Here is a 24,945-nt window from a genome sequence, read left to right on the forward strand (position 1 = left end):
CTCTCCCCAGGCAGGGCCGGCGCCCGGGACTCCACTTCCCAGCGCGCTCTGCGGCGCCGCCGGTAGCTGCGGAGGAGCAAGGCCGGGGCCGCCCCACGCAGGCACGCACGCAGGCACGCACGCAGGCACGCACGCAGGCACGCAGTCCGGCGGGCGCACCCCTGGCCCCGCCCCCGGAGGCCCCGTGCGGGAGCGCGCCCGGGCGTGCGCAGGGCGGCGGCGCGGGCGCGGGGGCGCGCGGTGACCGTTGGCGCTGAGGGGAGGAGGCAGCGCGGCCGCCGCCGTTGCGCAGATCCGGGCCGCGGCTGTGCGGAGGGCGCCGGGGCCGGTGACCTTCCGGAGGCGGGAGCGAGCCAGGGGGCCCGGGACGCCGAGCGCCGCCGCCATGAACAACTCGGGCGCCGACGAGATCGGGTGAGGACGCGCCGGCCTGCGCCGCCGCCGCCCAGACGCCGCCCCGGCCCCGTCAAGGTCACGCCGGCGGGCCGCGCTCGGGCCGGGCCTGGGGTCGCGGGCGGCGAGCGGGGGGCGGGAGTGCGCGTCCCGCCGCTTCCGGGCCGGGCGGCCGAGGGGGGCGGGGGCGGGCGCCCGGCCGGGGGGGTCCGGGGGCCCCGCCGCCGCCGCCGCCGCCGCCGCCGCGCCCGGGAGCCGCGAGCCTGGGGTCCGCGGCGTGCAGCCGCCCGCGCCCGGGTGTGTGCGGGGTCCCCGCGCGGGCCTGCTGCCGCCTGGGCGCCGGGGCTCCCGCGGGGGGGCGGCTTCCCGGGGCTCCCCGGCCCGCGCAGCAACTTGGCGGGCGGCGCACGTGGCCCCGGGACGCCGGAGTGCGGCCGCGCAACTTGTTCCGGCGGCGGCGGCGGCCCGGCTCCCGCTCGGCCCCTCCCGGGGCGCGGGGACGGGGGAGGCTCGCGGACCGGGCGCCCGCGGGCAGGTCACGTGGGGCGCCCGGGTCGGGCCCGCACCGCCGGCCGGGGTCTGCCGCGGAGCCCCCCGGAGGCACCCGAGGGTGGAGAAGGAAGGCCGCTTCCCCCGCGTTCTCCTCGACCGGCCATTAGGAGGCGGGTCGGCCTTGAGCTCCCCAGTTCCCCTCCTTAATTATAGCCTCGTTGCCCGCGGAGGGAGCCCCGGACCGAGCCGGCGGTCCCGGAGGAGCCGGGAAGCCCGTCTCTGCCCCAGTTGAGGCTCTGGTCTAGTTCTCGGCCGGGAGCGGCCCCCTCTCAGGGTGGCGTTCAGGGTTAGCCTTTTCTGCGCGGCCGGGTGGGTGTCCGTGGCCTTGTGCATCCTCGGCAGCGCCTTGAGCTTTGCAGGGACGCCCTGTGTCTGCTGAAGCGCCTGCTTTGGTAAGTCATTGTTTGCCGGGGATGACTGGCCTCCCCCGGGCCTCCCGCTCCACCTGTGGACACAAAATGCGTTTTGTGGGCTCTGGGTCCCCACGCCGCACCCCGACCGCGACTGGGAGGAGGACCCGTCACTCCCAGCCGGGTGTGCTCTGCAGAGCGAGCCTAGCACTGGCAGGCGGCGTGTTCTTTGTGTTACGCAGCCGAAAAGTTGCAGCACTTCTGACGGGAAACCGGGGTGTAGGGAGAGAGTGGTCCAGAAGCGGGGCCAGGCCCGCGCCATCCCCTGCTGCCGTCCTGCCTTGCCACGCCAAGGGGCAGGGGTCTTCAGGCCTGGGCAAGGAGAGCAGACAAAGGTCGGGAGGGAAGGGCGCCTGGAGGCCCCTGAGGTGTGCTGCAGGGATCTGAGCCTGGTCTGCGGTGCCAGCTCGGGGGTGCCGAGGAGCCAGTAGGAGGACTGGGCTTAGGCACCCTGCCTGGCCACGTTCCCCTCCCGGCTCTTGCCCATCCACCCAGATCACTTGAGTTTTAAAGTTGTAAATGACAGGTGTCCCGGAAACCTTTTGTTGCTTTGTGGGTAGGAATCTGGTGCTAAAAATATTGACCAATTTCCGATTTAAATAGGATCCTTGTTTCTGTTATTGGCGTGGGAGTCCAGGGCCCAGTGGCTGTCCTCGTACAGATGGTTGACTCCGCTGGGCTCCCGGTCGAAGGGCCCTCTTGCAGTTTCCTGTGATCGGACCGCAGTTGCCTACTTTGGGGTGGTTACCACGTGGGAGTGAGAGCTGTGCTCAGATCCAGGTGCAGGCAGATGTTAGCAGGATGCGGCCGGTCTGAATGATCTCTGATGACACGCATCTTCATCTTCAGTCTCCTTTGCTTGGGGCTCTGGTCTTTGGTCAGCTTGGTCCAAGTAGCTCCCGAGGGAGGGCTTGACAGGCGAGAAGGGCTGCTCCCCTATACCTAAGAGGAAACTGCATGTATGGGTACAAGACGTAAGGCCTCAGGAAGCGTGTGGATGCGTGGGGCCCGATCCAGTGCACGTATCTGCTTCTGAGTTGGGAGTTTTCAAAGGAAGAGCTTCACCAAGTGTTGGCTGTACCCAAGCCAGCTCAGAGGTCCCCTTGAGGTCTGGCGGGAGGGGAAGGTGGCTGAGACCAGTGGTTTTAGTTAGTGTTTTCATAGTCCTGATTGTCCCAATCAGCCAGAGCAGAGGGAGGGTTGGGTCTTGAGAGCAGAGGGATGATAGGAGCGGCAGTGCCACGTGTGGCCCCACGTAGCAGATGTGTGATGGGCTGATATGCTCCCTTCAGAGCCAGCAACCAGGGGGACAGGCGCTCGCTTTGCTGAGGGCAGCGTCCTCTTTCCCTGCCATAACATGCCATAACATGAGAAAGTTGACTTCAAGAAGGGTCTCTGGGTTCCGACTCAGAGCTGGTGCCAGCACGAGCCTTACAGAGATCCAGACCCCCCGGGCTCCTAGGCCTCTGAGGGCACCTGGCATCTTGTCAGTGCTCACAAGTGCTGGAGGAGGGCTGGTTCCCTTTAGGACAGAGGCGTTTTGTTCCACCCACCTCTGGGGCAGCCGGCTTGTGTTGTGGAACTGGAGAAAGGTCTGAGGAAGATATCATCTGGCACATGTTCTGCTGGGAAGGCAGGGCCAACTGGACACCCTCCAGGGGAGAGTCCTGGGGAGAGGAGGAACTCCGCGGAGACAAGGTGAAGCAGCTTTCAGGTCACTCTGAGAGGAGGTGCGGGGAGGCGGCAGGAGTCCAAGGCTGCCGGAGCCCGAAGCACGGGAGGCAGGTGACCCCACCTATCCCAGCAGCTCCGCAGCCCCCCAAGTGCCGACAGGGCGAGGCCAGAGGCCTGGGCCTGGAGGAGTGGACACTTGTTAAACGCGTGTCTTCACTGAGCGGCCCCGAGGCGGGAGAGGTCCCGACTGTTAGGTTCAGAGAGGTCCTGGTTGGGGAAGAGGCCATCTTTTGCAGGGTAGACAGTGGTGAACTCTGGAGGTAGAAGGTAGAGATGCTTCTCTTTTGTGTTTTGGAGGTGTTTGGGGGCAGTGTCCCCAGCAGTGCTGACACTTGGGGGAGTCCTGGGCCCTGTGGAGGCTGAGCAGCATTTCTGGGCCCCATCCACTTGGTGCCAGGAGCACCCCCAGTTGTGAAAATCACAGATGTCCCCGGATACCGCCCAGTACCCTCTGGGGCTAGGACCACCCCAGATGAGACACCTGTTTGGGAACATCTCCTCTTTTTGGCCTGGTTCCCAAGGTGTCCCTGCCACTTGCACCTGTGGTTTAGGATTTGTTTGCTGTAGCGGGAGCTAGTTTGACACCTGTAAAGTTGACCATGGTGCTGGGAGGCACGCTGGTTGACTTCCTTCTGTTCTCAACGTTGGCAGCGGGTCGAGCACCTGGACCAGGTGATGTGCCCTCCCCACTTGAGGAAACTCACCCCGGGTAGCTCACTGCTGATACCCTTCCTAGAGCACCTGCTGGGAGCTGGGCTGGAACTTCATGCCCCAAGTCAAACCCTTCTCTCTGCAGGACAGACTGAGGCTTAGCAGGGCAGGAGACTTGCCCAAGGTCACCCCTAGGAGGAGCCAGAGCTGAGAGTCCCGTGCTCCTGGTGAGCCAGAACAGTCCCGGTAGGGAATGGCAGGGATGAGGGCCAGGCCCAAACGTGTACATTCCACCACCTTTGAGAAGGTGTCCTGTCTTCACAGGGTGACTGTAGCGTGGCACGGTGTCCCTCTCTGAGCTATGAGTAATGTCTTCACCCGGCAGTCAGCTGTTTGATTGAGGCTCTTGCCTGCTCCTAGGGAGTGGTGGGGGACAGGGGTCCTGTCTGGGGGCGGGCTGGTGGAGGAGCTCACGGTAGGAGGCTTTGGGTGTCGGGAGTTAACGTCAGGCACTGGGACATCCTGGGGTTTTCTTCTGCCTGTGTCGGTCGACCCCGGTAGTCGTCTGGCCAGAGCGAAGCCTGAGCTGCCAGAGGGCAGGGTCCACACGGGCAGCAGCTGCGTCCCAGGATCTTGTGTGTGTTGCTGCGTAAGGGCCCCGAAGCGGGCTGGCTCCCTGGCTCCTGGGGCTGCTTCCTTCCCTGCAGGGAAATGAAGACCTGCTTAGGAAGACAAGGTCCCCGGGTGACCTCCCTGGAGGGGCAGGAAGGGGCAAACAGAGGCTCTGCATTGTGTGTTCTTTAAACAGAAAGGGCCGTTTGCTGAACAAATGTGATTGGTCCCAGGCCCTTTGTTCCTTGCCCTCAGAGCCAGGCTCTGCCCCGCTGCGTCCGCACTGGTGGCCACCTCTCCAGGCGAGCCTGCAGCGCTTGGCCTGGGCCAGGGGAAGCCACTGGAGGTTTATTTTCTGGCATGAATACCTTGTGGCTGCCCTAAAGTACACAGAGCAAGAGCGGCGCAGTCCTCCAGTGCAGGTTTCAATCTCAGCAGGTGGGGGAGGGGGAGCGTTACCCAGAGCTTGGTGTCCAGGTCACTTCTGCAGATTCCCTTACCGAGGGGAGGTCACCAGCACCTGGTGTTGAGGTGCAGGTCCTGGGAGCCACCTCTCCTGGGCACCCCTGGTCGTGGTAACACCTGTTCCCCCTCAGGAACCTGACTCTGGTTCACCTGGGAGGGCCTGATGGAGCCAGGAGGTCCCCCTCGATGGATTGTGGGGATCAGGGACTGGGGGGGGGGCCCTGACTAAGCTTTAGCTGAGTCATGAGTCCTGCACCTGTAAGAGCAGAGAAAGGCTGGAGAAGGAAACACAAAGTCAGCTGTCCCCTTAATCTGCGAAGTCCCGTATGAGAGCACCCATCAGCGCCTGAGAGCACCCATCAGCGCCCAGTGCTTGTGTCTGGGCCGCCCCTGGGCAGCTGGCAGGGTGAGCAGCCCCACACTGTGCCAGGCGTGCACATACGTCTGTGTTGACTAGTGATAGTTGTGCTGCCTGGGCAGCTCTGGAGCTGTTTCTGGCCAGTCCTGCTTACGGCCCTGTAGTCTCTGGGGCTCAGAGGTTGGGCCTTTGCCCTGGGGTCCGGCGGGGGGCCCTCCTAGGACCTTCGGAACCTTTTGGCTCCTTCTGTGGGTGGACCGGGGAAGGTATGCCGTTGGCGCAGGAGGAGAGGACATGCAGACAGGTAAACCTGCTCACGAGGCACTGCCTGAGAGGCTCATGGGACTGCCCGGAGGCCGGGGCTCTCCTCCCCGAGGAACGGGTGTGGCCCACGAAGGTGTCCCCTGCTGTGCATCTCAGCTTAGGGCCGGGGAAGCAGATCCTGGCATTTCTTCTTAATGGAAACCTCTCGTAGCCTAGGACCACAGGGCGTCAGACTCGTGGAACGTGGCGAAGTAGTGACCAGAGTTCCTAGATACTATCTCAGCCAGCCTCACCAGCGCTGGCGTCTGGCCCCGTCTGTGTGTGCCCCCTCCCCTACGCCATGTGTGGCTCGTGGGAAGTATCGACCAGTGAGCGGCAGCCCCACGACCCTTTGTGTGGATGCTTGCGTGTGTTCTGTTTTCCGAGAAGAACATTCTCTGCAATCAGTGCAGCACAACGATAAAACGAGGGCAGAGCGTTGATACCCTTTCAGCCCCCAACCCATGGGGCAGGATCGGGGCTGTCAGTTGTGTGGATGATGGTGTTTCTTCTGGTCTTTTCTCCTTAATGCCAGATTTTGAAATTTAAATGAGTGCTGGAACCTGGACTGGTCAGACGAGTTCCTTCCTCCGTAGGTGGGTGGGTGCTGGAGGATTGGGTTGCTTGGAAGGATACCTGTGTGCGACCTTACTGTTTTGGTTGGATGCACACCGCGTAGAGGCTCCTATTTGTCTCCGTGAATTAGGTCTTGTTTTTTGAGAACGCTGGAGATCTCTCTTTCTTGCATGAATTCGCTTTTCCACAGCGAAGCCTTGTTCGTTCCCGTGTCGAAGGAGTGGGCAAACACGCAGCTCCTCTGCGGTGCCAGCCAGCCTTGGGGCCTCCGGTCATCTGCCGCTCTGCGCCCCTGCCGGGTGCCAGGCCCCGTGAGGGCAGGGCGGGGCCTGAGTCAGCTTGCTCCAGGCAGCGCCCTAGGTGGCCGGGGAGCCCCACTCCCCTGGGGTTGTCTGGAGGCAGGAGGAAGCCTGGCCTGATTCTGAAAGGGGTGCGTAGGAGACACGAGTTTAAGTTAATGAGGCCTAAAAGTCAGCCTCCCTTGCTGCTTGATCAGCATGTTCATGGGGCTTGTCCTCACAGAGCTCCCTTCTGCGGTGCTGTAAGCGCGGCCTCCGCCAGATGCGCCGGGCCGGCCCGTGCGTGGGGCCCGTCCGTGGGGGCCTGGCGGCGGCCGCGTACAGGATGGCGGTGGGTACCTGTGGGGGGCGATTGTTTCTCACGCGCTACAGTCACATCGCCCCTCCTCAGAGGAGAGGTTGGGGTGGGAACAAGCCCCTGACAGTCCTGGGGCCCGTTTTGTCAGGGGCTGGCTCGCGGGAGCTTGAGCCCCTGGAGGAGCAGGGGTGACAGGTGCGCTGGCTGCCTCTAAGGGGTCTGTCCCCGGGCGGAGGACAGGGCACCCCGTCTGGCAGTTCTCTTGGTTGCTCGGCGGGATTGCCATCAGCCTCGTGGGGGTCTTGTCTTTGAGCTGAGCATGGTGTGGTCGGCTGCAGGCAGGGGGACTGCGGGACCCTCAGTCTCCGATGGGGACTGAGCCTTGGCCACGTATTGGCATCTGAAGACCTCTACGAGTGATGGTGGCCCTGTCCCCTCTCCCCAGGGAAGCAGGCGGGACTGAGCGCTGCCACTGCTGCAGCTAAAGCCTCTTTCCTGCCTTCTCTGCCATCCCCACCTTCCCGGTTGGGGGAGGCCTCCGTGATGGCTGAGGAGCCGTGTACGTCGGAGATGCGAGGGAGCTTGGCCCGTAAGGCTGGGATAGCCGCCCGCGCCCCCCCCCCCCCCCCCCCCCCCCGGGCCGGTCTGTGGACCTGCTCCCGCGCTCAGTGCGCTCCAGGCCTCGCCAGCCCAGGGCGGCAGGAAAGGTGGGCACCGCCCTGCGGCCTGTTGGTGGGGAGCCCCTCCCCGGGCAGGGGGAAGTAGGAGGCCCTCGGTGCTGGAACCATCCTGGGGGTGTGCTGTGCGGAGGAGAGGCGGGTCGGCCCGAGGGCACCAGTGGGGCACCTTCACCTTCTGGTGTGTCTGCCCCGAGGTGGGAGATGTGGGCGGGGCTCCACCTACTCGTGGCCACGTGGAAGGTACCCGAGGCTCTGTCCTGGGCCCCCTGCCCCCCCACGTTCTGGTTTGCTGCCTGTGCTCTCAGACGTTGCGGCTAAACCCCCAAGTGTTTGCCAGAGCGCTGAGGAAGTGTGCGCCACGACTCCACCCCAAAGCCCCTGGGGTTCGAGGGCTCCGTCGGTCCTTTCTCGGGGTCTCACTGTCAGGCTCGGCAAGCACGTGTGGGTGGCTCTGGACGTGTCGTCTTCACTTCCGCGTTGTAACACTCCCCACCATCTTGGCAAGTCTCGGTGTCGGTTTTGGTGTCTGTAGCTATCGAGGCGGGCCCTGGCTGAGGGGGACATGTGTCATTGCTGGGACCTGGACACGAGTCCGCATGTCTGCACCAGCTTCTTGTGGGTTCCCGCCTGAGGATGGGGCGGACGGCTGGCATCTTTAAGGCAAGAACTGTCTTGACCCTCAGTATTTTCTTGTTGAATTGCAGGAAGCTCTTCGTGGGCGGTCTGGACTGGAGCACCACCCAAGGTAGGTGGTGGGGACCGGCCTGCGTGCCAGGAGCTGCAGGCAGGCCTGTGACCTTGGTCTTCAAGTTGTGTGAATTCATCTCTTGTTATTGCCTTGGGGTTTTTGTTTGTTTTCTTTAATTTTTGATTTACTTACTGGTTTTGAATTCTGGGGTTGAGGGGTGCTTGAGTGGGAGTTGTCTTGGGGTCTCACCAGGGTTGGGGGAGGGATGTAGGCAGGAGACTGTTGGGCTGTGGAGCGTGGAGGCTTGCTGGTGCAGTCACTGAACTCGGCCTCCAGCAGGAAGGAGCTGATGGTAGCTGGCATTCCCAGAGGTCACCTCGCATTCCCTCAGACTTCTTTTCAGAACGCTTTTGGCCGCTGCCATTGTCACTTGCACCCTTTCTAATTCATGTGAAGACATAATGTGTCTGTGTCTGGAATTCCCTGTCCTTCCCCAGGGGTCTCCCTCATGTCCTTGACCATCTTCCACCCCCCACCCCCGCCCAGTCAGTTGATTAGCCAGTTTAAAGGTTGCTGGTTCCACAATTTCCAGGTCATGCTGAAGGCCTAGGAGCATGTGTGCCTGTGTGCTTTACACACCAGCTGTGTACAGAGCTTTAACACGCCGGTGTGTGTGTTTGTGTTCTTGTCCCAATCTCTGAGCAGAGACTCTACGCAGCTACTTTTCCCAGTATGGAGAAGTCGTAGACTGTGTGATCATGAAAGATAAAACCACCAACCAGTCTCGAGGCTTTGGGTTTGTCAAATTTAAAGACCCAAATTGTGTGGGGACGGTGCTGGCCAGCAGACCACACACACTAGACGGCCGAAACGTGAGTGTCCTTCCCTGGGGTCCACTTCCTCCTGTCCCTCTTGTCCCTCCTGTCCCTGCCACTTGTTGCTTCTTCAGGTTGCCACTGCTGCTGGTCCTTGACGTATGTTCATGTTAGGGAACGTTTTAGGGGGTTGACATTAAGGGTTGCAGCTCTGGACTTAGGCTGGATGTTGGAGTAGAGCATGGATTTGGGGTGTACTGTGTTGGGGTCATGTGCTTGTTTGCTGTGCTAACACCTTTTCTAGGGAAAATAGTTTCATATTCACAACAGACTCATTTGAAACTTCTGCAGATCGACCCAAAGCCATGCACACCTCGAGGGATGCAACCAGAGAGGACACGGCCGAAGGAAGGATGGGTAAGGGGCTGGGCTGGGTGGGGCTGCCTGTCCACGTGTGCCACAGCCGCAGCAGGAAGGAAGTATGTGCCTTTGATCTGATGGTTTTGTTCATCACCGTTCAGATAACAGAGGTCTTCTGGTTTGGTGTTTGAGCTGCTGAGGATCGCTCAGACTTACCAGTGGTATCTGTTTTTTACGTTTTAGCCAAGAGTATTCATGTTGGTCTACCTTGAAAAGAAGGAAAAGATCTTGCACACCTGTTTTTTTTTTTTTTTTTTTAATTTTTTTTTTTATTTATTTATGATAGTCACAGAGAGAGAGAGGCAGAGACACAGGCGGAGGAAGAAGCAGGCTCCATGCACCGGGAGCCTGATGTGGGATTCGATCCGGGGTCTCCAGGATTGCGCCCTGGGCCAAAGGCAGGCGCCAAACCGCTGCGCCACCCAGGGATCCCTGCACACCTGTTTGTGATCAGGAGTTCCATTTTCTCCTCACCAGAGGCTGCCAGCCTGCCCGAGGGGAGCCCAGTGTCCTAGCACCCTCTGCCCCTGCTCCCCCAACATTGCTGCTTGCTGGCCACTCCTGTCCAGGTGCTGCAGCTCATAGGCAGGGGCCCCCTTGGCTATGTCTGAGAGCCCAGTTGCTGCTTGTTCAAACTACTGGTTCAGAATCTACCAGTGTGGTGGCTCTTTAGGGATTCTCTGTGAGCTGTGTGTGTCCCCTGTTGCTTGGCCAGTTGGAGCAGACCTGTCCTCTGTCCACTATAACCCATCCCTCCCCTTCCGCAACACAGAAGGTCTCCGAGGAGACCATTATCCAGTATGCATTTGTCCTAGCAGAAGGGCCTGGTCAGAGCTGGGCTGGAGGTAGGCCAGATGTCCGATTGGCGTATCTGAACCCGGGCCTGAGAACCTGCATTTCTAGGAGGATCCGTTTGCTTCTGGTCGACAGGGGCTTCAGACCCTTAATACAGTTTTTATTTTCCCAGTTTTCTATTGGGAACTTCTGGGGGAACTTTACAGAAAAATCAGAAGAGCAGTACATCAAAAACCTAAACGCATGGCTTAGATTCGTCGATTGTTAATATTTTCTTAGTTATGTATATCCCTTCTCTGTATATCTGTCACTCCTAAATTCTGGAGCATGCGTCTCCTAAACACATGTCCTCCCACATGCCCACCCCCAGCGGAAGTGTCGGCAGTGGCTCCCAGCACCACCTGTGTCCAGACTGGTGCACTTGCAGCTCTGGGGTCATTTCATAGGTGGCTTTCGTAGCCCTTCTCTTCAGACTGGAATCCCAGCCGCATTGACGTTCCATGTGGTTGCTCACGTCCTTTAGTCTCTTAGCAGTTTTACTGAGATGGCACAGGCATGTAGAGTAACCTGCACCTCTTGGTGGAGTTTGACCCCGGTGTGTACCTGTGAGACCCTCGCCCGCCCCCAGAGTTCAGTGGCATCTGTCCGGAGCAGTTGGGATGATGTAGCTGCGGAGCCCCTTGGACAGGAAGGACAAGGTGTGGGGAGGAGGCAGCGTCCCAGGAGCAGGAGCCGAGGTGCTGGTCTTCCATCTCCCTCCGGCAAACGTTTTCCCCCAAGTGGTGCGACCCTCCCACAGAGGGTGGGATCACGTAAGGCGTGTGGCTGCCCAGTTACCGGAATGCCCCATAGTCCTATTTTTCTACCCGGTGAAAACCTGGAAAAACTCTGGTTTTTCATCGTGCTGGCCACCCTGCCCTCCCAGAGTCCGTCCTTTGAGATCGTAGAGCTTTCTCTTCGATAGCTGCTCTCCAGGATAGGTAGACCTAGGACCTGCCACGTGCTCTGTGCACATGCCTGTGCGTCCGGTGCTGGATCCCTGGGGTCTTGGGACTCTGTAGGAAAATGAAAGACTTAGGATGGTTTGCTGACTATGGTTCTCTTTAGTGGGTTTTTGGAGTGTTTTGGTCTGGCTTTTAGCTGAGTCTTAAAACCAATGCAGAGCACGTCACATACCGTGGGGAGTGTTGTGAGGGTGCCCCACATGGACTAACCATTTTTTCCTTCTTAAAACAGCAGAAAGGACCCAGGAGCGATAACAGTAAATCAAATAAGATATTTGTCGGTGGGATTCCTCACAATTGTGGTGAGACAGAGCTCAGGGAATACTTCAAGAAATTCGGAGTGGTGAGTTGTCCCTGCACCAGAGCACGGCGGGTCAGGGCGGGAGCGGTGGAGCCAGATGTCTGTGGACGTTAAGCCTGGAAGGTCCCTCCTCCAGGCCTGTGCCTCCCCCAAAGCAAGCCAGAGCCCAGGAGAGGATTTACTGCTTTTCCAGGCAGTCGAAGGCTCGCCAGGCTGATCTCCTGGAAGGCCCTTCTGATTGTTGTAAGCGCCAGAGTGTAAAGCGCTAGATAGTGTTAGGGAGAAGCAGGGTTTGGCTTGACTGTGGGAGCCCGCCTGCTGCCTCTTGTCACGGGAGGGAATGTTCTAGGCCAGGTCCTCACAGGAGCAGTATAGACCCCACCGCCTGGGAGGGGGCCGGCCTGGACCTGTGCTGCCCTGCTCCAGCAGCTTACACTGGCCTCCATGCTGCCGGGGACTCAGTCCCTGGCTAGGTGCCGTGAGATTTTTTTGACTCGTCACCTGCTCGGTGTTTCCTCAGTGACAGCCGAGTTTCTTCCAAGGCTGGTGTTGTTTACGGAAGAGGCTGAAATCTTTTAGAATCTTACGGGGGTTTAACGTTACTTGGGTTCATTTGGAAGCTGAGTTCTAGTAGGGCAGACAGAAGAGAAGATAGGGGCTTGCGAGTAAGCGCATGTGGGGGGCCGTCCCAGTCATCTGCGCAAAGGCACAGGGTCACCCCAGGCTCTCACTGGGTCATACACCCTGTTGGTGGGACAGCCTTGTTGCCCTCACTATCGCCTGTTTGTCAGAGGGTGCCTGAGTGTGCCGAGGGCCTGGGCCAAGAGTTAAGAGCGCCAGAGCACATGATGGTGTGTGCTCAGTGAGCAAGGGGCCCGGGAAAGAGGGGTGCTGGCTGGGTGGACACCTGTCAGGGAGTGCCAGGCTGAGTGCTGGCCAGCGGGACGCTGTTGAAGCGTGCGGCTGAGCCCCAGAGCTCCAGCAGCCCAGCCTTGGTTTTTATCTGAGCGGAAGGGTGTGCTATGGTCCTCCCAGGTCTCACCTCCCCAGCTAGAGCGTGGGGCTGGGGCCTCGAGTGTCCAGATGGCTCCCGTGAACACTCGAGGCAGAGGCAGCAAGCACTTCCCGTGGCCTACTTCAGGTGTGAGTGTCAGGCATCAAGCCCCATAAAGTCAGCCTTTTGCCTCGGGACTTCTCTGAGGAAGACATTCCCAAGCTGTCATTTGCCTCGGGAGTTTTGTGGTAGCCAGATGTGCTCGTGGCACCCAGGTTCTCGAACAGCCATCTCTCTTGCAGGTCACAGAAGTGGTCATGATCTACGACGCAGAGAAACAGAGGCCTCGAGGTAAAAGAGATGGAGTTTGTCCTTGACTTTCCCCCTTCAGATGGCAAACTATTTCACAATTAGGTGGTGGTGGTAGCGAGTATTGCCTCAGAGAAGGATGATTTGGAGACATGATTAAAACATAGGCCCTTCCTGTGCAGCACAACCTGTCTGCTTCCCAAGGTCAGACGTCACACTGTTTTTTTGGCTCATTCTTTTGAAGTTTTTACGACTTGACGTGAACTTCAATATGGTCTCTGTTTTCCAACGTGTACTGAAAGATGGGTGCTTTTTTCCAGTGCTGCACTTGTCATTGAGGGGCGCGTCCTGCTTGGGGTCCCTGCCCAGGCAGGTCTCATTCCATGGCATCAGGCTAGGTCTGCCCCAGCTCGGCTTGAACGTGGACTTTCCTTTATCCATCCCATGCTTTTTTCCTGTTTTTCTTGTTTCTTGTTCCCCTAAGACCATGGGGCAGTGGGAGGAGGGTGAGGAGCCGCCTCAGCGCGTCCCTGTGAGGTTCCATGAGCTGCCCACGCTCGCACGCCCAAATTGGTTTGTGAGGCTGGGACAGTGGGCACCTGATTGCCGTGCCCCCCCCCTTTTTAAATATTCTTTTCTTTTTTTTCTTTTTTCTTTTTTTTCTTCTCCTTTTTCTTTTTCTTTTTCTTTTTCTTTTTCTTTTTTTTCTTTTTTTTTTTTTTTTTTTTGTGGCTGCCGCTGTTTGTGCCTGCCCGTCTGTTTTGGTTCATCCACCGCTTGTGGGCCAGCCATGGGAGCTGCCCTGCCCGCGGGCGCCGCGCAGCCCCTGCCCCAGCCCTGTCCGAGGCCCCCCTAGCACAGAGCCGGCGCCGCCGCAGCATGCGCCCGCCATGCTGGAGAATAGTTTGCCATTTGAACTTCCATCCTTCTCTTCTTCCATGATAAGTGACGTATCCTCACTTCATGTCGATTAAGCTGTTAAGTCTTAGCTTAACTTTAACGTAGACATACATGCTTAGTGACGTACTTAAGTGTCTCATAGTAAAGTACAGTAACGTTAAGTAAGTTGTTTTTCCTTTTCTCTCTGTGAATTGTTTGTGATTAACGATATCTCTTTAGATTTCTCTTCTCCAGGTGCTAAATTATATCACACAGGTACAGGCCAGTCCCGCAGTCAGAGGAGGGAACGGGCTTTGCTCCAGTGGGGTGTAAACGAAGTTTCAGTGTGTTTCTGTCCGCTTCCTCAGTGGTGATGTCGCCTCTTGACAGATGCATCCCTAGACGCCCCGCCCCGGGGCTCCTTACCCAAGACTCACCGCCTCTTGCGCTATAACGGACCACGCGAGCCCTGTGGTTGCAGACCCTCCTGCACTTTGAAAAAATGTTAACTTTTTAACATGCTGTTCATCACCCATACTGTGTTCCACCATTTGCCTCCGGTCTTGTGAAACTTCCAGGACACGGGAAATCCTGAGGGCTGCTCTTAGATTCCTGACCCCAGTGGCCCCCCCTCTACCCCCAGGCCTCGCCCTGGGCCTGGGGAACACGCTGAGCCGCCGTGGGCTGGGGGGGTACAGGCAGGAGGAGCTGGCGGGGAGAGCACTTCGGGCTTGGCCTTGGGGCCCATGTTCCTGTGGGGGCTCACACTGTCCTCCACATCAGGCTTGGAGAGTCCCTGTGAGCTCGAGGCCAGCAGAGGGCGGGAGCGACGGCAGGAGCCCCTGGTGGGCTAACGGAGTGTCCCAGAGAGCTCATCCTGCTTTCTCCCCTTCCCAGGTCTTTTCCACGGCTCTACCTCCCTTCTCCTTCTTGGACAATCTAAGGCAGTGTCCCTGTCCCTGTCTGTCCTAAGGGTTCTGCATGTGTCTCACTGGGGACAGTGACACCCTGACCTCGCCCATTGTCCCCTCTCCCCTCACCCTAGCAGCTGCCTTTGCTCGCCTCACACCTTCCTCTCCGGTGACTCCCCGCTCTAGCTTCTGTTTCCTTCTGTGTGTCTTGCCGTCATCGTTCTGCAGCCATGATTCCGCTCCTTCTTGCACGCCGTGTGCAGAATCTTGTGTGAGTGTGTGCATAGTCACGCTCGTGCACACGCGTGTGCAGAGACACATCAGAAGCCTCCTGAGTCCCAGGTGTTCCCTCCCTGCTAGTCTTTCCTCTCCAAGTTTCTGAGCTGCCCTCCCCCCCGTTCCATCCTCCACCAAGGTTTTGCCTGCAGTCTTCCCACATGGCCCAGCACCTGCAGCCTCAGCAACCCTCTCCCGTCAGCTTGAGAGGCCTCCTCTCTGCCCGCTCCGACTCTGCGGCCCTTAAAGGCCCTGTCGGGCGCAGGCTTGACTCGGGCTCTTGGCATCGGCTGTGATGCTCTGTAGCTCTGTCCCCTCCCCTCCCCACCCCAGCCTCCGCACCCCATCCCCTTCTTCAGCCGGTCCAGGCTCTCAGCCCTTCCGCTCACCCGGCTTTTGTTCTTCGGGGTCTTCTGGCAGCTGTCTGCCGCACGCGTCCCTTTGTGCTCAGAACAGATGGGCCCCGGGGGAGGCAGTGCAGCCGACTGAGGACCAGACATGCCACATTAGCGGGGCGGTCACACTCACCCAGACCAACCAAACTTCGTTTATACTGCCACTTTCTTGTGTTTGGGAAATGCTAAATTTTTTTTCCCTTTGAAATTCTCTTTTTGATGACATGGTGCCTCTTGCTCTTGCTGCTGACAGCAGAGTTTGACCTGCTGGAACCCGTTGTGGCCTGTATCTTTGTGTATTTTATTTATGTAGATACGTACAGATAGATACCTGTATACATACGTATGTTACTTTGACAGGACTCCTTGGGCTTACCCAACAGCGTTGGATAAGCTTAGCGAGGCACTAACTGTGTAGAGACCGTACTTCTGTTTAACGCGCTAGAACAATATATGGCTGCTGTCAGCACTAGTTGCAAAGCAAATTGCAAGCCGAGGGGGAGAATCTTGGGTTTCAGAAAAGCAGAAGCGCACCCACGGCACACACTCGCCAGAGGTGGAGCTCGCGGCCCGCCCCCCCTGCTTGCAGGGGTGCTCCGCGGTCCCCTCCACACTGGGCGCACTGGGCCTGCTGGTGGGCCAGGCCCTCGCCCTTCTGCTGTCCGGGCTGCCACTCCGTGAGGCCAGCCCTTGGTGGTTCCCACCGTGTCTCCACTTGGAACCCCGCCTGCATTGCCGGCTCGGGGCCCGCCCTGTAGCCTCACACACTCCGCTTCCCTGAAACCCTTGGGCGACCCCTCGGCCCGGCCCTGATACTGTTCATCATCCTGTTTTGTGTCACAACGCCCTGCTACCTTGATTCACTCTTCGTCGTTGGCTAGGTTTTGGATTTATTACTTTCGAGGACGAACAATCAGTGGACCAGGCTGTCAACATGCATTTTCACGACATCATGGGCAAAAAAGTGTGTAGTTGTAGTTTTATTTTACCTTAAGACCAAACCAAGTCTTAAGCAACTTAGGGATTTCACTGGAAAAGAAAATCTCTGAGTAGCAAGAGGGCCGGGGCGATTAGCCGTGTGGGCTCGGGCCTGCTCCTGCAAAGCAAGGGGCCCATCTCGCCCGGGGGATCTGCCTGCAGCGCAGCGGCGCCCAGCTCGCCCGCTCTGCTCCCGGAGCCGCTCACTCTGGATCAGCTGGGGCGGGGGGGAGTGGCCCCCTGGCTGAGGGGCGCCGTCTTTAGGGGGGCGGGGGGGGGGGCTCCTGGGCTGGCCTCCAGTGAAATCGCAGGTTGCCTCAGGCTTGGTTTCTGTGACCACTCCTTCAGATGTCTGTCCTGCTTTCCAATTGCCTCCTGCCACCCCCTGCTGGGTGCGCAGCGGACCTTTGACAACAGGTTCCGAGTCAAACTAAAAGAGACATAAACATCCTGAAGGATTGGTTTTTTTTAATTGGGTCACTTACTGTGGAACTCCGGTCCCAACCACATGCTCTCGATAGTACTTAACTCCATGCAGTCAAGTGACCTCTGGTTTCATCTTCATACTGTGTTGCTGCCACGGAGGTGGGCTGGCTCAGAATGGGGCCCCTGCTTCTCATTTTACTGGGTCCCCGGAGCTCTTGGGGAGTTCGCTCAAACAAATCACTGGTAGAGATTCTGCAGTGTGGGGTCTCTTAGACTTAGCAAGAGGTTCTGGGTCCCCATTTTTGTGGGATTCCTGTCTCTGTCCTTCTAAAACCTGTGCACACCCTAGCAGCCCCTGTGGGTACCACGCAGCCAGGATTCCCGAGTTCCTTCCCACATGCCCAGCCCTCTTAGAGACCGCGGCTGGATCTGTCCGTTAGGATGTGGGGGAGGAACGAGGGCAGCACGCGGGCAGCACGCGTTTGCTGCCTCCCAGCGCTCCCGCCCAGCCCGCAGCCTGCTCCCGGGAAGTTGATAAACAGCAGCGCGTGGAGCTATTTTTACGACGAGGTGGCTGAGGTTCTGTTGCAGGCATAATTAATTCCATTTGAACCTGACTAAGCAACAGACACAAATCTCGCTCCGACGTTCATTGAAGCTTTTAGTTTAAAATTAGCATCCAGATTTCAAGGATGCATGCCAGTTATGAACACAAGTTCAAAGGAGTCCACGTTCCATATTTTAAGGTACTGTGACATTTAGAACTTGGAGGAAGCCTAGTCCTGCTTTAGGGGCAGAAAGGCGGCTAAGCGCACGGATCTGCTCCCACCTCCAGGCGGCCACCCCGGCCCGGTTTTGTAGGATGCATCGGTGTCTGAGTCTGGTCTGCACGGAGCACAGAGCGGAGACTGAGGTGGCTTCTCGGTGTGGGGCTCGACTTCTAAAGTAAGGTGTCCATGTGTGGGAGCCTGGCTCCTGGCAGCAACCCCGGCCTTGCCCCGTTCCCGTTGCCACCTTCACTGGTGGGCAGGCCACAGCAGCCCCTCGGTTCCTCAGTGGGGCTTCGCCTCCATAAACGCTTGGGTCCCACTTCTAATCAAAACTGGAGTGTCAGTGGCTGCATCCATGTTCTAATAGGAAGAGGGTTAAAAAAATTTTTTTTTACAAGGGCTGCTTTGCTTTGTAAGCAGGAACCAAATTCCCTTAAGGAGAGTGTGTGAAGACTCATTAATTTGATTTCTTTGAAACTGGTCCCTTGGTCCTGCTGTCACATGGCCTTGAGCTAACGGGGTTTTGTTCCTATCCATGGAGTGTCCTTGGGGCGTCAAGATGCTGGGGTCTGTGCCTCTGTCCCGCTTCCTGTTTGTTTTCCAACAGGAAGGGGTCTTAGGGCAGAACTGATGGAGTTCTGAATGCCTCATGCTCAGCTCCCCAGACTGTGAGACCCCAAGGATGACTCCAAGTCTCTTCCTTCTCATTAAAATTTATCATTAAAAAAAAAAAAAAAATCAAGACTCTCAAATGCTGAGGCAGCCCTGTCACCGGGGGATCTTTTAGTTGTCAATCTGCCCGCATCTTAAAAGCTGCATAAGGGAGGGAGCCTCCTGGGGGCCACAGTGCTTGGTGTGAGGAGGGCCCCGCACGCCTGGCCCCCGCTGGCCCAGCCCCTCCGAATGCTGTGGCTCCTGACAACACCTAAAAGAGGAAGGGTCCTGGGCTGCTGACCTAACACAGTATGAAGATTGCTTACTGATTCAAATGTCCATTTTATTGCATGTTTGTTTACTTTTTTTGTTAGATGTAATGTAAGATTCTCTTTATCACATCCATTCCCTCTGACATTATTTTGAGTTAATTGAGATTCTTTAAGCGTTAGCCTGGGGAAGGTAAGTCTTTATCTTCCATTAGACATTTTAAATAAAAAACCTAAGTAAACCAACTGTGTTTCTCAGGTATGAGCTTAAAGCACAGGCAGGGCGGGAGGGCTCTGGGAAGGTCCTGTATGCTGTCGGCCTGGCTGCTCCCAGCGGAGGTCCCTCCACCACGGTGCTCGGAGAGCATCCGGCTCCTGCCATGCTGAGGCCCTGGAGAGGCCCAGGAAGAGGGCTGTGATTGTTCGGTTGGTCCTGGTCTCTGTGTCCCTGGGATGACGAGGCCATCGGAGGAGAGAGCTGTCACTTCACCGTGGCTGAAAGACCCTTGTCACAAATCTCAGGGTTCTTGGTCTTCAGTCCGTGCTCTGCAGCGGGTAGGGCTTAACATGTCTTACGGTTGCATCTGTTGTACCTGAGAAACATGTTTTAAACCAAAAAAAGAAAAAAAAAGAAAAAAAAAAGAAAAGAAAGAAAGAAAGAAAAAAAATTATAAATTTTTAAAGAAAAAAATACTGGCCTAAATAAGGTTTATAGTTAAGTATTTAGTTTTAAGTCATAATAAGATGCTAAGTGTAGTCATAAGTTATTTGAGGGTGTGTCTGAAGGGAAGGGGGTCCAGGACCCCCGGCATCTCCGTAAACCAGAGCTCCATTTGTCTAGGTGGAAGTTAAGCGAGCCGAGCCGCGAGACAGCAAAAGCCAAGCACCAGGACAGCCAGGTGCCAGCCAGTGGGGCAGCCGTGTCGTGCCCAATGCCGCCAATGGCTGGGCAGGCCAGCCCCCACCCACGTGGCAGCAAGGATACGGCCCTCAAGGTAAGGCTCCAGCACCCAGAACCGGTCGGGCCCCCAGGCAGCCGCCTCAAGGGAGGCCCCCTTGGAGGACAGGGTCCCACAGCCATGTGCGCCCCTTCCTGTGGACTTACTGCAGAGGTGGGACAAGTGTGCTGGGACAGCTGCTGGCTGGGCAGGTGCGTGGGCCTTGACGGAGTATGTGAAGGCAGGGGGGTCCTCCCTGTCCAGCCCCACCCAAGGTTGACACGCACAGCTGTGCACTCCTCCCGGGAGCGAGCACATGGGCTCTGTGGTGGGGGCCCGATAGCCCCTGAGGAGTGGAGTGACCCTCGACATGCTCAGGCCACGGTCAAGGTCCCCCTCTGTGGTTTGGGCAGAGGGGTCTGACTGTAGCCAGCAGAGCCCCAGCGAGCATCCTCACCCCAAGTGCCGTGCTTCGCAGGAGGGCCAGGTGCTGCCCCTGAGGTCCGCGGCAGTGCCGGGCGGTGCCCGTAGGGGGCGGCCAGGAGGACCTGGTGGACCTTGGAGTCTGTCCTGCCACCACTGCCCCTGACGGTGAGCTGGTCACCGAGGCTCAGATCAGATGCTTTCAGGGAGACTCAGACCTTTGTCCAGCTGGACGGAGGCAGTCCTGCCTCTTGCGCCCTCTGGATCTGCTCCTGCTCCCTGGGCTCTGGGCTGATGCCAGCTGGGGTAGCAGGGCCTCTGAAGGGTCAGCAGTGTGGGCAGCCTGGCAGAAGGGCTGAGGTTCCCGGGGGCCGCCCAGCCAGGATCTGTAGCCTCCACCCCCTTTACACATGCAGAGAAGGTGTCCAGGGAGGGGCAGGGGGAGGCCAGGTGGGTCAGCCTGCATGCACCCTGAGGCACTTAGCACCCCCACCCCACCCCGCCCGAAGCTTGCAGAGTTGTCTTTTTAAAAATATTTTATCGTGAAATAAAATCCAGACGTAAGAAACCAGTTACTGCGACCAGATGCCCTGGTACCCACTAGCACTTGGCTGGCAGCCAGCCTAAGGTCCCACCTGTGTATCTGAGCCCCTCAGCTGTGGGTGCCCCCTTCACCCTTTCTGATGAAAGAGCCGGGGCCACCTGACCGACAGGCTTGTCTTGGGGAGCCTTCCTCTGTAGAAGCTGGATGCAGGTGGCCGCCCTTCTCCCGTAGCCAGGTGCCGGAGAAGCTCTGGGGGTCAAGCCCATGTTCCTGATCCAGCACCAGCCCCTCTGATGCCTTGCTCAGGGCTGGGACATCCTCCCTGTCCCCACGGTGCAGCAGGACGCCAGGCCTCTCGAGTGTGTGTCAGGGGTGGGCTCAGCTGCTAGTCTGGGACGTTAACAGGACACCAACCACCCTCTTTGTTTTCCTGTTTAGGAATGTGGGTTCCAGCAGGACAGGCAATTGGTGAGTCCTTATTTGCGGGTGTCTGAGAAAGAGACTCATAGCGGGTGGGCCCACCGTGGGCCTGGGCAGCTGGGGGCCCTGTGCGCCACACGCTGTCCCCTCACCTCTGCGCCCTGTGTTCCAGGTGGCTATGGACCGCCCCCTGCAGGAAGAGGAGCTCCCCCACCGCCCCCACCATTCACCTCTTACATCGTGTCCACCCCTCCCGGAGGGTTCCCCCCTCCTCAGGGCTTCCCACAGGGCTACGGTGCCCCCCCACAGTTCAGTAAGTCATGCGGGCCCCTGGAGCGGGCAGGGGCAGCCCGGGGCCCTTGCTTCCCATCCTGAGAGGCATCCTTGCAGCCTCTGCCTGGCCCCTGCCTGGACGTGGCCGGGGTGCTGCCAGTCGCGTCCCTCTGCTCAGAGGGAAGTGGGCCACGTCGCAGGGGCGTCCGGACCCGATCTTGTAGTTCCACAGCGAGGGGCTTGCATGTGCAGGGAACTTCAGTGTCAGCCCTCGGCGTGCCCTCCAGCTCACCTGCGAGGTGCCGTGCTCGGCCTCGGTGGGGGAGCGCGGTCTTCCTGGTGTGTGGGTCTGCGGCAGCGAGGGGGAGCCCTCGCCTCATCCACCGTGGCTGGCGGCTGCGGTTTCCACGTGCCACGCGGCCCGCACTGACCGGCCCACGGTCTCTCTCTGAAGTGCTTGGGCGTCCGGCTCTGTTGTGCTGTCAGAGTGCGCCCCGACTTGGGTCAGTCACGTTGCCAGGCTCCCAGCTACAGAGGCTTTGCCTGCAGCAGGCCACGTGACGACCGTGTGGCCGCTCAGGGCAAAGGTGTGCCCCTCCCTGGGCTGGACCACGTCCAGTTTGATTTCCAACAAGAAGACAGGTGGATAGAAACAGGGTGTGTGGAGCCCCGGGCCCCAGTGGAAGGGCACGAGCCCCCGTCCTCGTGGAAGGCTTGCTGCCGTAGTTCTGTCTGCCTGAAGCACACACTGCTGTTTGCTAGTCGGGTTTCGTGGTTTTCAAGAGTATGTCCGGGCAGCTCCTGTCCTGACCCTTGCTGTTGGGGTACGGCAGGCCACCCCCAGCCCGCCCTGAGGGACACCCCAGGCCTGGAGCTTGGTGGGTTTCAGCAGGGGATGGTGCGGACAGCTTCTGCTGGGCTGGGCCAGGGTCGTGCGTGGTGTCTGTGTCTTTCTCTCCTGTTTGTTTGCAGGCTTTGGCTACGGGCCTCCACCGCCACCACCGGATCAGTTTGCCCCCCCAGGGGTCCCTCCTCCACCTGCTACTCCAGGGGCAGCACCTCTGGCCTTCCCTCCGCCTCCGTCTCAGGCCGCCCCAGACATGAGCAAGCCTCCAACGGCCCAGCCAGACTTCCCCTATAGTCAGTACGGTGAGTTGGAGACCTGCAGGCGCGGCCTGGGGCCCAGGACCTGGCGCCATCATCTCCTGCCTTCCCCACCGGCACGCGCGTGTGTGTGTGTGCACGCGTGCGTGCGTGTGTGTGTGTGTGTGTGTGTGTGTGTGTGTGTGTGGTGGGAGGCCTGCAATGCAGGGGCTTGTTGGAGAGGGTAAAGTAAAATGAAAAGCAGGATTTTGAAAAAAAAAAAAAAAAAAAAGAAAAGCAGGATTTTGGTTTCTTGGGTTTTTGCTAGGGAGTTAGTCTTAGAAGAGCATCGGTTGTGCAGCAGGCGTGCTGGGGCCTGTGGGTTTGGGAACTGGAAGCTGTGACGGGGCCCCTAGGAGGATGGCGCAAGGGCTTCTTGGGCACCCCGACAGGCCCTGTTCCTCGGTTGTCTTATTTTCTCGTGAATGCAGAGTGCAGGGCTGGCACCTGCGGGCCACGTGGGTCCATGGCTCTGGCGTGCGGCAGGCACTGGCTTGGGTGTTCCCCTGTGCTTCACTCGAGGGGCTGGTCATGGAGTAGGTGCTTCTGAGCCTGGTCCCTGTAGGGTGGCGTCCTGTGGCCTGTGTGGGAGGAGCCATGTGAGGACAGGGTTGGGCCCGTTGTCCTGGGTCAAGCAGGCCCCCAGCTCAGGGTCTCCCGCCGCCTCTGCTGGGCCAGGCAGGTGGGGCTGCCTGTCGCCCGGGCTCCTCGGGCTCCTGTGGGAGCCGCGGCTTCAGCCCACCTTCCTCACCTGGGGCTCTGCTGTTCCCTCATTGCTCAGACTGCAGTGTCTGCACGTTGAAGCTGTTTTTGCCCTCGAATGCCATCCCTGGCCAGCTGCTCCCAGCCGCCCGGCATCGTACAGTCTTACCCCCCTTGGCACCGTGCCAGGCAGCGGTCGCTGAGTGCATGGGTGGTCAGCACAGGTGTCTGGCGTGCGTGAGCAGCCCTAGCCCTGGGTGGGGGTGTGCTGACCGCCAGCGTCGCCCCGCCCCTCTGCTGAGGCTGCCCTGGGGTAGTCACCCTGGTCTCGTCTCTTGCCAGGCCTGGGTACCTATTCTCAAGACCCGTCAGGCTTCGGGCCCATACTTTGTTTACACTCTTATGGTCAGGCTGAGCAGTGATGTGGCCTAGGTAGGTGGCACCTCCTCATCCACAATCCCCACTCTGCCTGCACCTGGGCAACGGACACCGCCTCCTCTGCCATCCTGGGCGGGGGTGGACCTGGTGGTGCCCTTGGGACGGGGCCCTTGCTGGGGCGAGGATCTCGACTGGCCACAACCCCATGGCCCCAGGAGCTCTGCTTCTGCAGGGCAGCAGACATAGTTCCCCCGTGCTTTCGTGCACCCTCTTGGGGATCCAGGGGCCCAGGGACACGCCTTCATCCCAGGCGTGCAGTCTGGTGCTGTTCCCTTTCCAGAGGCGCCTCCCGTGCCTTTTGAGGTCAGCAGTGCAGGGTCTAGGTCCTGTTTGGAGGAGGGACCTGCCCGACCCAGGCAGCCTCTGCAGGCATGGTGCCGGGAGTGGCTGACCCCTGGCATCGGGCACGCAGTCTTTCCCCGCAGCCGTCGGTTTTATGGAAGCTGCCAGGTTGGGTCGGCTCTGCAGAGAGGACCGTCTGGGGTCTGGCGGTCATCCGGGAGGGAGGCCTGGCGCTAGTCGGACATTTTCTTAAATTCTGGGCACTGTGTCTGAGTCTCCCATGCATTCCACTCAAACGTAAACTTCCTGGAACCCTCGGGCCACCGAGCCAGGCCAGGTGCCCTTGGTTCCCCAAGCTCAAGGGCGTCCAGTGGCTCCTGTGCCGCCAGGGCCCAGCCCCGCATCCTTGGCAGCGGGTGGGGAGGCGAGGCCGAGGACAGAGCGGGCAGACCGCGGGGTCCTATAGGTCTCTGAGCTGCTTTTCCTTCTGCGCGGAGCCGGCGGTCGGGGTCCTGCGGGGACGAGGATGGGCTGTGCGGGCGTGACCCCTCCTCAGCCTCCGCGCGCAGCTGCCGTCCGCCCCGGCTGACTGGGCTCTCTCCCTGCAGGTTACGGACAGGACTTGGCTGGCTTCGGACAGGGCTTCTCAGACCCCAGCCAGCAGCCCCCCTCCTACGGGGGCCCCTCGGTGCCAGGCTCGGGGGGCCCCCCCGCCGGCGGCAGTGGCTTTGGACGAGGTCAGAACCACAACGTGCAAGGATTCCACCCGTACCGACGCTAGCTGGCCGGCGCCTTGCGGACGTCGGGGCGGCCGAGACCCAGGATTTAGAACTTGTGAACTCGTGACAATCACAAACTTGGCAGAAAAATAGCGACTCGACGGTGGGGGGAGGGGGGGCGAGAGGCTTTTGGAGGCGGCTGTGGGTGTCTGGACTGAAGTTTTTAAATATATTTCTTTCTCTAACCCATCAGCACAATAAAAAAAAGTCACTGGTTCAACAACAGGGTTTAAAAAAAAATGTCTTCAGCTTTAATTCAAAACTTCAGGTTTCTTTTTTCTTCTTTTTTTTTTTTTTTTTGAAATTATTTTCCTGAGCCTTTTGTTTTACCGTATATTGTAAACTTTTATGTTAAAGAAAAAAATATACATTTACAAATTGTGAGATTTTTAAGAGAAATTTTCTACGATGTATACTGGCTTATTTTTTAATTTAAAGCGGGGTTTCCGTCGGCACTGGTGGCAGTGAGGGGCGTTTTCGGTGCCTCACGCCTGGCTTTGAGGGTTGGGGCTCGTTGGTCCAGAAACTCTGGGAGCTTACAGAAGTCTACTGAGCGTGTTTTGTTTTTTTGTTTATTCCTTGCTTTTGTCGACTGACCTGCCCGGCTCTGTGTGCAGGTGCGCTGTGGGGGCCGTGCCCGCCCAGCCTCTGCCGGCGCCGCCCCGCGTCCGCCCCGGCAGCAGGGACGGGGCCTCGTCAGCCGCTCTCCCGCGCACGTGGTTTCAGGGCGTCCCCACTGACCAGTTTGACTCTGGTTTGAATAAAGAGAAGTGCGTTTGGATTAGAAA

The 24,945-nt window shown here is 58.9% G+C and overlaps 1 protein-coding gene across 3 annotated transcripts; it reads left to right on the top strand.

Annotated features, from left to right (window-relative positions):
* The first annotated feature begins 186 nt into the window (after window positions 1-186).
* DAZAP1 (DAZ associated protein 1) lies at window positions 187-24,945 on the top strand. 3 transcript variants are annotated; one of them, XM_041763383.1, is made up of 12 exons: window positions 187-414; window positions 8,036-8,076; window positions 8,725-8,891; window positions 9,186-9,251; window positions 11,289-11,396; window positions 12,651-12,699; window positions 16,000-16,082; window positions 19,057-19,210; window positions 20,559-20,588; window positions 20,713-20,853; window positions 21,786-21,962; window positions 23,987-24,945. In XM_041763383.1, the coding sequence occupies exons 1-12, from the start codon at window positions 386-388 to the stop codon at window positions 24,157-24,159; spliced, it is 1,218 nt and encodes a 405-aa protein (XP_041619317.1). In that variant the 5' UTR covers window positions 187-385; the 3' UTR covers window positions 24,160-24,945. The 3 variants fall into 3 exon arrangements, with proteins under 3 accessions (XP_041619317.1, XP_041619316.1, XP_041619319.1); XM_041763382.1 differs by having other exon boundaries at window positions 188-414; window positions 11,286-11,396; XM_041763385.1 differs by lacking the exon at window positions 187-414 and adding an exon at window positions 838-1,337 and having other exon boundaries at window positions 11,286-11,396.

The sequence above is a fragment of the Vulpes lagopus genome, chromosome 7 (assembly GCF_018345385.1).
Source record: "Vulpes lagopus strain Blue_001 chromosome 7, ASM1834538v1, whole genome shotgun sequence".
Classification (NCBI taxonomy): domain Eukaryota; kingdom Metazoa; phylum Chordata; class Mammalia; order Carnivora; family Canidae; genus Vulpes; species Vulpes lagopus.